The 12,762-nt window shown below is 59.1% G+C and overlaps 1 protein-coding gene across 1 annotated transcript in view; it reads right to left on the bottom strand.

The window, feature by feature from the left end:
- PHF2 (PHD finger protein 2) overlaps positions 1 to 12,762 on the bottom strand; it is an 89,028-nt gene that overhangs the window by 13,719 nt on the left and 62,547 nt on the right. Inside the window, 10 exon segments of the mRNA XM_032477428.1 lie at positions 342 to 461; positions 1,382 to 1,741; positions 2,358 to 2,447; positions 3,645 to 3,736; positions 5,260 to 5,366; positions 5,813 to 5,900; positions 6,850 to 7,012; positions 8,087 to 8,273; positions 9,082 to 9,223; positions 12,025 to 12,185. Of these exon segments, the coding sequence (XP_032333319.1) occupies positions 342 to 461; positions 1,382 to 1,741; positions 2,358 to 2,447; positions 3,645 to 3,736; positions 5,260 to 5,366; positions 5,813 to 5,900; positions 6,850 to 7,012; positions 8,087 to 8,273; positions 9,082 to 9,223; positions 12,025 to 12,185 (1,510 nt within the window).

The raw sequence follows: 12,762 nt of genomic DNA, 5'->3' as shown, positions 1-12,762 counted from the left end.
TGCCCATGGCAGCCCCTGGCCCACAGGACCTGCCCTTGGACGCTGCCCCGTTCCAGGGAGTATGAGCTTGAACCAGGGGAGGCCACACCAGCCATTGTCCTAGGCCGGGATGTGCCCACGACAACCCCTTGGAAGCTGGCTCCATAGAGGCCACGTGCACAACCAGACCCTCAGCACTGCCCACCTGGGGACAGGTGGACACACCTGACACACTCCACAAGCACACACTCACAGCAAACAGGTGCCCACCTCCGCTCACACCACCGAGCCCGTGTTCCCTCGCACCGCCCTCCCCGAGGGCGGACTCGCGAGGTGGGCGCATCTGCACACAGCCCCCTCACCTTGTACTTCCACTTAGCCTCCGACTTGCTCTTGGTTTGCTCTCGGATTTCCAACCTCTCCACATCGTTCTGCGTGCTGACCACCTCCTTGTTGGGCACACTCAGGACATTCTTTGTGGCCTAGAAAATACTAGCCATGATCTAGTATAGGACATGGGAGGGCAGCCGGGCCCCATCAGGCTACTGCGCGAAGTGAGAGCCACTTCCTGAGCCTGCCTCCTGCTGGCCTGCATGCAGCAGCTCACCTTCCATCAGTCTGCTCGTCCACCTCTCCACCTATCCACCCACTACCACCCACCCATGGATCTGACCATCTTTCTATCCATCCACTCACCCACTCATCCACCCACCATACACCCACTCATTCATCCTCCCACTCTCCCTCCTCCCTCCTCTCCCTCCCTTCCTTTCTCTTTCTCTCCGTCCTTCCACCCATCCATCCATTCATTCATCTACCTTCTTGAGAAAGAGAAAGCCGTCTAGCCTGGGGAAGGGAAAACCAATGTGCCCCACTTACGCCCCTGCGACACTAGCTCTGTTAGCCACCAAATTCCTGGGAAGTGGATAATGGCTCCCATTTCCAGGAAGTCACTCCATGTGGCCTGCTCTCAGGGACTCATGGTCCCCAAAGCCCACACCTAAGACTCTTTACTCACACTGGTGGCTTCTCAGGGCCAGGCCTGCCTCTCTAACTGCCTGCAGGTGCTCAGGCCCTCAAGGCAACCCGGCCTCATCGCCAGCCCCATCACCAGCCCCTCTCCTGCCTCCACACTGCCCACCACTGGGTGCCTCACTCGCCTTCAGGTCCCAGCCAATGCCTGGGCCCGAGGGAAGACTCAGCCAGCTCGTTCCCCCAGGTGACCCTCAGTGGTGCAACCCTGATCCAGCACCAGCTCTACTGCCTTCATTGGGAGGGTCTCACCCCAGCTGCCCTGTATCTCCAGCACACAGACCCCGCAGCCCCAGGACCCCCCGCGGACCTGGAGCCCGGAGGTGCCCGCAGGCCTGCCGGCCTGGGCGGGGAGGGCGCGGCCACCCACCTTGCCCTTCTTGGGGGGCTCAATCTTGGTCAGCGCCTCCTTGGTGTGGGCCTCCAGCAGGTCCAGGTTGGGGATGGTGGGCGAGGCCGACCCCCTGCCCTTCTTCCCTTTCTTCTTGCCCCCATCCTTGAGCTTCAGCGACTTGGGAGCCTTGGGGGGCTTCGGGGGCTTGGGGACTTTGGACGGCTTGGGCATCTTCATGGTTTTGGGAGTCTTTTTTTTGGACACTTTCTCCAGAAAGGCCCGAGGAGGGCTGGCCTCAATGGGGGACGGGGGCTCCTCCTTCTCCCGGTCCCCAAAACAGACCTCGTCTGAGGAGACGGCCGCAGTCACTTCGGGTCGGGAGGCCTTGGAGGCATTCTGGGAAAAGGACAGGGAGAGGTGACCAGCCACCTTCTGCTGGAGGGTGTCGCAGCCCCAGGCCGCGGGAGGCACTCAAGCAGAAAAGGAGCAACCGACCACACGATCAGCTCACACGTTCACATTTCTCCTGCACCATCTGTAGGACACGCCCACATCCATCACCACCACCTGCGAACACGGTCACACCGCCTACACCACCCATGTGACACGTTCACATCTGTCCCACCCCACACCATCTGTGAAACAGGGCGCCATCAGTCTGCGTCCGCACGTGACCCCTCCGCCTCCTTGGCGGGGACTGCTGTCCCACCCTGAGGCACGGGGAGGCTGTGGGCTGTCCAGGCTCACACAGCGTCCTCCCTCAGACCCGCAGGGAGCTGCAGGGAGTCCCCACCCTGCAGGAGTCCCCTCCTCCATCAGCCAGGAGATGGGAGTGTGCCACGGGGCCTAGGAGTCCGGGCCCCTGTCCTGCAGGGAGCCCCACCCCACAGGGGCTGGGGGAGGGGCTGCCTCGGCCATGGCCGTCCCTGGTGGGCAGCCCTGGGGAGAACGAGGGAAGACAGGCAGAGATCTCCCTTGACCGAGGCTAGCTGGCCCCCCAGGTCAACCCTACCTCACTGAGCCGGATCTCTTTGGCCAGGTCTTTGATGAGCTGTGAGGGTTTGAAGTGCTCTGGGAGTTCATCCTCATGCTCTGCCAAAGCCTGCAGGGCAGCCACACACAGGGTCAGCGGGTCTCCCGCTGGGTCTGGGCACTGAGGCCCACCCATCCACCCACCCACAGGGACCCCAAGCAGGCTCGCCTCTGTGGTTTCTGACACACGCCCTCTGTCCCTCCAGACCGTCCCCCACCTATCCACCCAGGACTCCCAGCCCCACTGCCACCCAGACAGGCACAAGGGCGGGGCTGCACAGGAGTGGACTGGCTGCATGGGGTCCTGAAGGGGTTAGCCCACTCTGGCCAGACACTGCCCCGACGGGAAGGCTCTGCCATGACCCTACTCTGAGGCGGACACATAAGTCCCAGAGAGGAGGGGTGCCCAAGGCCACTGCCTCTGCTGTGGGGTGGATGGGGGCCATCCCTTCTTCCTGGGCACGAGGCCGCTCCACCTGGCCATGCAGCTGCTGTGAGATAAGAGGCCACTCTGCACTGCTCCGGGCCTTGAGGCCAGGGGACGTGTGGCCGAAGAAGGGCCCTGGGAGGGGACTTGCCACCCGTCCCAGCCCGCCCACGAGAGCAGCACGAAGTACACAGAGTTCCCCTCCTGCAGGCCTGGTGGGACCTGCCCCTGACTGGGAGGGAGTCCCCAGGCAGTGCACACTGCCCCAGAGGGCACCCAGGGCTGACCAGGCCCCGCACTTCCCACTGCACCCACAATCCAGGCAGGATGCCGAGGCAGGTGGGAAGCCATTCCTCTGGAGTCTCCATTAGGAGAAGCAGCTGCTGCGTGGGTGCTAATGAGGGGGGCCCAGAAGTGCTGCTTCAGGGGAGCCGTGAGGGGCACAGGGCAGTGCTACTGTGGGCGGGGGACAGAGGGGCACAGAGCAAAACCAGCTTCTGAGCTGGTGCCTGGGCCAGCTGGTAGGACCAAGAGGATATCTCAGCCGAACATCCAGCCAGCCACTAGCCTGAGTGCTCCCTGGCTTTTTGGGTTCACCCAGCACTGTCTCCACCACCTGCCTTCCTCCCACCGAATCTCCCTGCCACTCAGCCCCCGCCCCTCAGGCCAGGCCCCTGGATGATGCATCCGCCCCCCACCAACAGGTGTCTGACCTAGGCAGATGGCACCCACCTGATTTACACGTATTAGTTCCCACTGAAGGAAGAACGCGCCCTGGGGACGGCTCCCCACCTGCCATCGTCCCCTCTGCCCTGGGTCACACCTAGCACACCTCCCTACCTGCTTTTTCGTCCATGATCTGAAAGCACCATTGAGAATTTTAGCTCCTTGGACTAAATGAGGGGGCAGCTGCTTCCCAGATTTGTGAGAACCTGGGGGAAGATGGAGGGGTTTGCTCAGGAGGGTGCCCACCCTCACCTGCTACCTGCAGGTGACTTAAAGCCCCGGTGGTGGGAGGCACTCACGGCCGGACCTTTCAGAGGCCTCTGCCCACTGCCACCTGCCCAACTGTCAGCGGTTCCTCTTGGAACCTAGGAGACACCCATCCAAGACACCCTGTAAGGGGCAGGACTGGCCTCACTGTCCACCCACCAGGCCCCTCATGCAGGCAGCCCAACTCCCCCCTCCACCTGGTCCCTGGCCTGCATCAGCGAGCGGCCACAGTCACACCCCAAAGCAAGCATCCCCAGGTTCCTCCTGAGTCCCACTCTCACATTGCACCCTGCACAGCTGAGGGACACCAGGCAGGATCCGGTTCCCACTGGGGTGACCCAGGGCAAGCACCACCTCAAACACACCCTTGGGAGCCAGAGCCAGTCCCATATAGAAGGCACAGAGCGTCCCCTCTTCTGGCAAAGAGCACACTACGGAGGCAGAGCAGCCTCGAGCTCTGATACCAGCCGGTGACCATCTATCTGCCTGGCAACTCTCTGGGTCCCCTCAGCCCTGGGGCTGCTGTGATGTCAGCCCCTTCAAAGAGGAAGGCCTGAAGCAGAGGGGCGGGGGCAGCCCAGCAAGGCCCGGCTGGCCAGCAGTCACTCTGGCCAGGCTGTCCCCAGGTCCCAAGGTGTGGCTCCGCCAGCATGACCCCCATCCCACCTCCCCAGCAAGGAGCCCCCCAGGCAGGGCACGCCCTCTGCCAGGGTGGAGGCACAGGGTTCGAATTTAGAGAGTGATGGATGAGTTTCAGTGAAACCTGGGCAGCCCAGGTTTCTCATCTCAAACTAGAGCCAAAGCGCCTAAGTCCTAATAAGGTGGCCTCCACTTGCGGCTCTTATCAGAACACAAGAGAGCAGCTTCCAGGAAGGGCAGGCGCTGCTGAAAAAGGAAGCTCTCTGTGAAAGCAAACACTCCTCCCACGTGGCTGCAGGAAGTCTGGAGACCTGAGCAGAGGGTGGCCACCAAGAGCCACGCGCTGATCCCAAAGGCATGACCCCGGCAGGGCCTGGGATGGAGGGCCATGACTGCAGAGGGCAGAGACCCAGCGGAGCCACCCCTCCCCACACGCCTTCCACGAGGGGCCCTGCCACCACACCCACCCCTAGTACAGCAGGGATGCTGCAGGGGTCCCTCAGCTGGTGGGGGCAGGCATACACCCAGGCCTCGAGATGTCCCCACTGAGCCCAGTCAGTGACCACACGAGGCCACGGGCACCACGCCGAACACACACTAGGCCTGGGAACACTCGGCCAGAACTCTTTCTGAAACAGCAGACTGCCCTGCAGGCAGGAGTCCTGTCCAGCCTCACACCGCACAGACAAGGAAACTGAGGCCCGGGAGCTGGGGGGACTGTCCCCAGGGTCCCGGAACTGTTACCACTCCGCAGCGCCCCTGAGCTCCGCACGCAAACCAACCACCCAGAGCTGCAGGCTGAGACGCAGACCAGGGAACGTACTTTTGAATGCCTCCAGCAGGTGCTTCCCCATGTACCAGCAGGCAGTTTCGAAGTTAGGAAACTGAGTCAGGCTGCCCAGTTTCAACCTTCTTTCCACTTCATATGCTCTGGAAGCCACAGCAGAGAACTATTCAGTGCGTTAAGCCCTGAGCAGGCAATGCTAAAGGAAGGTGAACCCACGCCACAGCCAGAGGCCACACCAGGCCATGCCCACTCTGGGCTCCCTGCTGGGCCATGCGTGGCGCAGTGGACCAGGGGACCACATCGTGACTAACACTTCGCGTGAGGGTAAGCCCCATGGGCCGCGGCTTCTAGAGCTCTCTGTCAGTGCCCAAGGAGAAGGCACCTTGGCCTCTCAGCTCACCCCAAACCCGCCAAAGGGCCACAGAGGCTGTCGGGCGACCAGGCACCTAGGGACCCTGGTAAGATCACAGCCCGTTTCCTCCTTGCTCCCCCTGCACAGAGGCCTGGCCAGGGCCACCCATGGGTCGGGCCCAGCCAGGACTCAGGGGAGGTATCACCACACCGGCCAGGGGCTCAGGCCTGGTCCTACCTCATCTGCATCTCCACACTCAGGCTGTGGAGGAAATGTCCCGCGAAGGCCAGGCAGTCCACAGGCGTGAGCGTGGCGTAAATCCAGCCTGGGGAGACAGGGATGTGGCTGCCCCCTCAGAGCTCTCATGCCAGGCTCTCGGCAGCTACCTGGCCTGACTCCAGCCTGCTTGGGCTTGGGCTCCTGCCAACCTGCCCTCCGTGCCCCATCCACCTGGGCCCTCTGGAAGGTACCCTGGCCCCTGCCTCCGTGTAATAAGTGGGTGGGCCCTCCCGGAAGAAGAGACTGTCCGAGCTGGTCCAGTCTGTTCAATCCAGCCCTGCACGGTACCGACAGGGAAACCAAGGCCCAGGAGTTGAGGGGACTTGCTCAGACCCACGCCAGGGTCGGGCGGCCTGGCATCCCTGGTCTCCACGTGCAGGGGCAGAAAGAGACAGGGCAGAGCTGCCACACCTCCCAGGAGAGCTGGGCTCGTCTCAACATCACCCTCAGAGATGGGGCCTGGGCCAGACTTCAGGAAATAACTGTGATTGTAGGAAACAGGGGTGAGGGCTGATCAGGAGGGACTCAGGAACATAAATCAATGGAAATGTGAGGACTTATGTTAAGACAATCAGAAAATCTGAACATTGGCTATTTGGCTATTTGGTGATACGAAGAAACAGTTCATTTTTAAAGTATGATGACAGTATTGTAATGACGTTATTTTTAAAAGGAAATCTTACAGATTTGGTGAAATACTTATGGATAAACCAACGTGACATCTCTAAAGGGCATTCACCTGCTCATGTCTACATATGTTTGAAATGTCGAGATGAGCAAACACCGCCTCTGACAGGGTACCTGGGCTCTCTGGGCCGGGCTCCTGGGGCCGGGCCCGCATACAATCCCATGTGCCTGGCCTCTGTGAGAATGGCCAGGCTGGAGTCTGTGGGCTCTCATGGCCCCAAAGTGGCCCCAGAAGTGATCAGAGAGCAGGCCTGGCCCCAGGGCCCCACCTCAGTGGTGGGGATGCAGCACAGGGACAGGGAACTCACCTGAGGGGATGAAGAGCGTCTGACCCTGCTTGAGGGTGCACTTATAGCATTTGTCCACCTGATCGGCAAAGAACATCTCACTGTGGTTGGAGGCAGACTGCCAGCGCTCGTACAGGGAGATGTTGGCCGAAGCTGGCTTGATGAGATAGAAGATCTTCTCCCCCTGCCAACAAGAGGCCATTGGCAGAGCCTGTCATAGGCTGGGGGTGGGCAGAGCCCACTCAGCCCTGGGGATGCTGAGAGTCTACCGTGCCCTGGGGATGGGTCCTGGTTTCAGAACCATCCTACCCAGGCCCACCATTCCTGCCCTGGAACACTGGGACCATGGGTGCTTTCCAGTCAGAAGTCTGCGTGTCAGAAAGGTTCTAGGTACAGGAGCCCCAGCGTGCTCAGGACAACTGCCCCACTCCACAAACACACACCATGTCTCCACAGCACTGTGGGTGCCGTGGGTGCCAAGGGAAACAATGCTGTGTTCTGCTGTCTGATGAGTTACAGGAAAGCTCTGCTCTTGAAAGTGGCTTGAGTCCCAGTTGGAGATGAAAAGATGGCACCCCTGCCAGTCCCAGTTCAGCCCTGTGCTTAGACCAGGGACATGGGGAGGCCCTCACTCACAGGGCAGACAAGCAGAGGACTTGCTCAGGGCCTCACAGGGCTGGGATCAGAAGCTGAGCCGCCCACCCTAGCCAGGCTCCAGCAGGTCTGGGGAGACCCAGGGCAGGATGGTAAGCCCAAGAATTACGGTCTCCTTTGTTCCAGCTCTCTGCCACTCAGATGTCACTGCAGCCCTGCTCCCCAGCCCCCAGTCCAACCCTCATACTCCCAGTAGGTCATGCTCCCATGTTGCCTCTTCCAGGAAGTCTTCCCAGCATTGCTCTCCCTTCCCTGGACACAAGCTAGTGGTCACCACTCCAGTGGGCAGCCTCCAACTGATTCATGAACCTCAAGCTTTAGAAAAAGGCAGCAGCTGTGGGCTGCTCTGGTCCCGAGGTGCTCCCCCTGCCTGCCCCACACCTCCCGAGGGTCCAGCATCTGTATCCCTTCTGTGGAGAAACAGTCTGTCCCTGCCCCACCCTACGCTGGACCGCAGACAGGCTCGCAGCCCGACAGCACCGGGTCAGGAGGGGACCCTGCCATCGAGGCCGCTTGGGGCCCGCGCAGGGGGCGGGGCGGAGGCCCGCGGGGGGCGGGGCGGGGGCGGGGCGGGGGCGGGGGCAGAGGCCCGCGCAGCGCTCACCTTGAGCACGTGGTACCAGGCGGAGGCGCCCCCGGAGTCGATGTGGAAGTCGGTGTAGCTGTCCTTCACGCAGATCAGGCAGTACTTGGTCACCTTGGGCTTGGCCAGCAACGCGTCGTCGGGCCAGTAGTTTTCCACCCAGGACAGTTTCTTCACGATGTCAGGAGGCTCCACGAAGCTGGACATTCTGGAGACAGGGACAGGAAGAGCAGTCAGCAGTGACGGGAACCATCGCCACGTCTGTCATGCCCCCGGGGCGGGGCAGGGGAGAGGCTCTGAGACAGGCATCCCACATCTACTTCTCCACCCTGGGTTAAATGGCGTTGCTCCCATCCTACAGATGAGCAAACTGAGGTTCACCGAGGGAGAAATGAGCCCAGCTGCTGGGTGTGGCCATGGCAGGCATCTAATACTGTTCTCTTCACCCAAAGATGGGCACGGAGAAGGCCTGAGAACCATCTACCCCAGAGACAACGTCCTTCCTGAAGAACCAGAAAGAGAGAAATTTCAGGTGGGCCCAGGCTAGTGCCACTGGGCGCGATGGGGCCCTGGGAGTAAACAATTGCTCACGCACAGCCCAGGTGCTTCCTGGTGTCACCTAAGGAAAATCCGCTGCTCTCCCGAGCAGATGCCTGGGTGCCTGCAGCTCCCTGCCATTCTAGGCCCCTGTCAGACCAGGTAAGTCATCTCCTGGGAAGATGTGAAAAGGCAAAGGCCGCCTTTGATTCAATTAAATGCCACTGTCCTGGGTAGCACACTGCATCAGGAACACCCAGCTCAGCAGCCCCTGTGCGGTTACAATTCCGCCAAGCTGAGAAGGGGGTCTCCATGTTCTTGCTGCCTTGGGTACATCTGTGCATTCGGACAAGACTGTCACAAGTCCCAGGCCAGGCCACCTTGACCTCAACAGCCTGAGTCACAGGCCCTCCTCTTTAAACCTGCAGCATGTTCCAAACTGGTTCCGTCTCTGTCCTTCCTGCCCTGGCCCCATTCACCTGGTGTCAGAGAACTCGAGGTTGGTGAGGTTAAGGACCCGCTTGCGGTTGGTGCTGTAGTAATAGTCCACAAACTCCTTTAGCTTCATCTTGCAGTCCTTCTGCTTGGTGACATCCGTCACATCCACGCTCCGCTCCGGGCCTGAGGAGGCAGAGGGACGGGGTGAGGCACACCCAGGGAAGAGGGCGCGGCTCCCACCCCTTGAGGTCAGGGGCCAGGACGCACATGGGGGATGCTCACTCACCCTTGGAAGGTGGCCCAGGGGAGGGCGGAGTGCTGCGGCTCTAACGTCTGACCCCACCCCACTCCCCGCCTGCCCTGGCCGCTCCTTCCCATGGGCCACCACAGAGACCCCCGGTGCATGAGGTGGCACAGCCACAAACCTCACCTAACGAAGCCAGAGAAGCAAATAAAAATATAGGACCCAGGTAGACTTAAACTTCAGATAAACAATGAAGATGTTTTTTAGTGTAAGTATATTCCAAATAATGCATGGGACATACTTATACTTTAAAAATGTTTAAATAAAAATACTCTCGCATTTCCAGAGCACCAATGCATTATTCTGAAAATTGGTAAAGAAAAGAAAAAATGTTTATCCTACATTTTCTATAATTTGATGAGGAAAATTTCAAGGTAAAAAATTGTTAATGAGAAAAAGAAAGTTCTGGATGACCAAGTAACTAATGAGGCAACGTTCTTTATAGAAGACTCACAATAGGAGGAGAGAGGACAGAACTGGAAAACTCGCCCTTTGCAACAGTCCTCACTGGCTGCTCAATGAGCCGAAAGGCTGCTGGAGCTTTCTGTGCACAGATGAGGCTGGACCACCTTGACCATTGAAATAACGTGAGTGGGAGCACCTCTACTCTTGGAAGGAGTCCTGCCGACAACTTGAATGCAAATCCAAGCCAGCCTCTAACCACCTGTCACAGGAACTACTGGGGACCGAGGAACACAGTAAACGACACCACTGTCGTTTGGCTGACAGGGACACTGTCAGGCAAATCCTGAGTGTGAGATTTTTCCCAAATCCCAAATAGGAAAGATCCTCTAGGACAAGCCCACTTCTCCAACAAAGCAAGGGAACGGAAAGGGAGTGGGGGCTGTTACAGAAGTAAAGAGACTGAAGGGACATAAAACCCAAATGCAGTGTGTGGATCTTTTTTGGATTCAAACAGCCAAATGTAAAAGCTTATGGTAAAAACGAATATGAAAATGAATATATGTATATTCATGTATGATGAAAAATTGTGCTATATGCCAGAAATTGACACAACATGATAATCTGACTATAACTCAATTTTTTTTAAAAAGGTGTTTTTGAGGCAACTGGGGAGAATTTAGGTGGGTCTTAGATGATTTAAAAAAACTATTTTTCGCATCATAGAGTACCAGAATGGAACTGATTACATTACTTTAAAAGCCATCTGTCAGCGCTGTGTTACAGAGCTGGCATGGGTGAAATAATATATGTACCAGAGATTTGGTTTCAAATACTTGGGGGAAGAGGGAGTCGGGGAGACAGGAAAATAGCAAAAGCTGGTGAATTCTGTGACCAGTGCTGGGTGCATGGGGGTTCACTGGTTACTTCTCTCATTTTGTGCATGTGTGTGAAAGTTGCATAATACAGAAAAATTAAGAGAAGAAAGAAAGACATTTACAATTGAAACCTCTGGACTGTCTCCTCCCCTATGTGGTAAGCTGCTCCCCACTCCAAGATACACAGCTGCAGGGCTGGGAGGCAGGGCAGACCTGGCCCCATCCTTGGCCGCTGGCTGAGCCTGGGGCCTGGAAGGCAGAGCTGAGAGTAGGATGACTAGCTCCTCTGAGGGAAGAGAAGGATGCCTGGTACCTTGCTGGCACTCACTAGCCATCAGCTAGATGTTACGACAGGGGCCACAACCTGGCAGAAGCAGCTCCAGACGGTGGTAACTGCCAGACTAGAAAAGTGAGTCCCTTTTCGCTCCCTGCCACAAGCTGGTCGGCCTCGGGGCCACCCTCAGCCTTGGCTCCAGAGAAGGAGTGCACCTAGTTCTCTGGAATGCCAGTGGCTTCCGCTATGGCTTGTACAGATGATCTCAGTTTAATCCCTACCACCTCCTCCCCACTCAAAGGCTTTACAGATGCAGCAGGTCAGGAGTTCAGTGATGGAACACCTGTCTGAGGGTGTCAGCACTTGTGCACTCCCCTGTCTGGTGTGCAGCCAGAGCTGGCCTGGGCACTTGCCTTTTCAGGGTCTTTCCTCCTCCCCCACTGGCCACCCAGGCACCCCTGGGCACAGCCCGAGCCCCAGCAACCATGAGGGCCTCAGAGCCGAGGTCACTGCAGGGGAATGCTGACCTCTCTGTTCCAGACGACACCCCAGCACACACAAGCACATCCCTCCTGCCCAGAGGTGTCCTGACAGAGGGTGTCCACAGTGCTGGGAGCTTCCAGGGGACACAAGACAGGACTGCCAAGAGCCTCAGCTAGACCCTAGAGGGATCCAGAAAAGGAGGTGGTCCGGGGGCCATGGGGAGGCATGTCCAGGGCAGACAGGGAGGCCAGCCACCTGGGTGATCCCAGGAGAGGCTGAGGAGGACACAGCACGAACCACAGGAGCAGTGGCCCACGCAGCCGGGGCCCTCCCAGGCACGCCTCTCGTCAGCACCCAACAGAAATGGAATCTGCGGTTGCCCAGATGAAGGCCACCACTCAACATCCCTCATTTTGCAGGCAGAGTAACTGCGAAGGGAGGGAATCTGGGTCATCCATCATTTGGTGGGCCTTGGGGTCTCATTCTAAGAAAAGCACTAGGAATGGAGCACGGGGACCCTGAGTCACACCGGCTCACGCGTCTCCGGACACAGTCAGGGCCTAGGCGGTGTATTCGGGGACTCCTGGCTTGGCATCAGCAGGCCCTAGAAACCCACAACCCACACGAAGGAGAGGGCACTCACCCACGTAGTTCTCGACGTCGCTGACGTAGAAGGTGGGGGCTGGGACCGCCAGGCCCAGCCCATCTTTCTTGGGGACGAGGATGGGCTCGGTGAAGCCGTGCTCTTCCATGTAGCCCAGCGTGAGCTGGCTGCCCGGCACGCGGGCCACCACATCTTCCGCGCTGCGGGGAGGTCACAAGTCCGAGGTCAAGTCGGGCCTGGTCCCAGCCCCTACGACAGGTCCGGACAGGGCCTCGGGGCTGGAGACGTGAAGCCCAAGCCCCGGCCACACACCCGCCACGGCCCCAGGAGGAGGGCCTGCCGCCGCGCCAAGCTCACGGGTCACAAGGCAGCCCCGGGGTAGACACGGCAGGGCCCCACACACTTGTCACAGACAGGAACCTTGAGGTCTGGGAGACCCAGGCACCTGCCCAGGGCCGTGGTGAGCGGAGAACAGGCACACACCACGTCCTTCCCTCCTACTACAGAAGAGGGAGACTCCAGAGGTATGAGCAACATCCGCCCCGCCGCTCGCCTCTTGCCCCCCACTCAATAACGTTCCTCATGGGTGCTTGGAGATCAGACCCCACACGGGGGCAGGTCCAGGACCTAAGGACACAGCAGATGGACACAAACCCCTTTGCAGAGAGAAGCCACCCTCTAGACAAGCCGAGCACAGGACCCACGGGTTGGGTGGGCTGGTGGTCAGCAGCCTTCCTGCTTCCCTTTGTGCTGGACGCTGTCCTGGGCTTGTGGTGA

This window comes from Camelus ferus, chromosome 4, assembly GCF_009834535.1.
Source record: "Camelus ferus isolate YT-003-E chromosome 4, BCGSAC_Cfer_1.0, whole genome shotgun sequence".
NCBI classification, from domain to species: domain Eukaryota; kingdom Metazoa; phylum Chordata; class Mammalia; order Artiodactyla; family Camelidae; genus Camelus; species Camelus ferus.
Note: the sequence above shows the minus strand (reverse complement) of the source record. Positions and strands in the feature narration are given on the sequence as shown.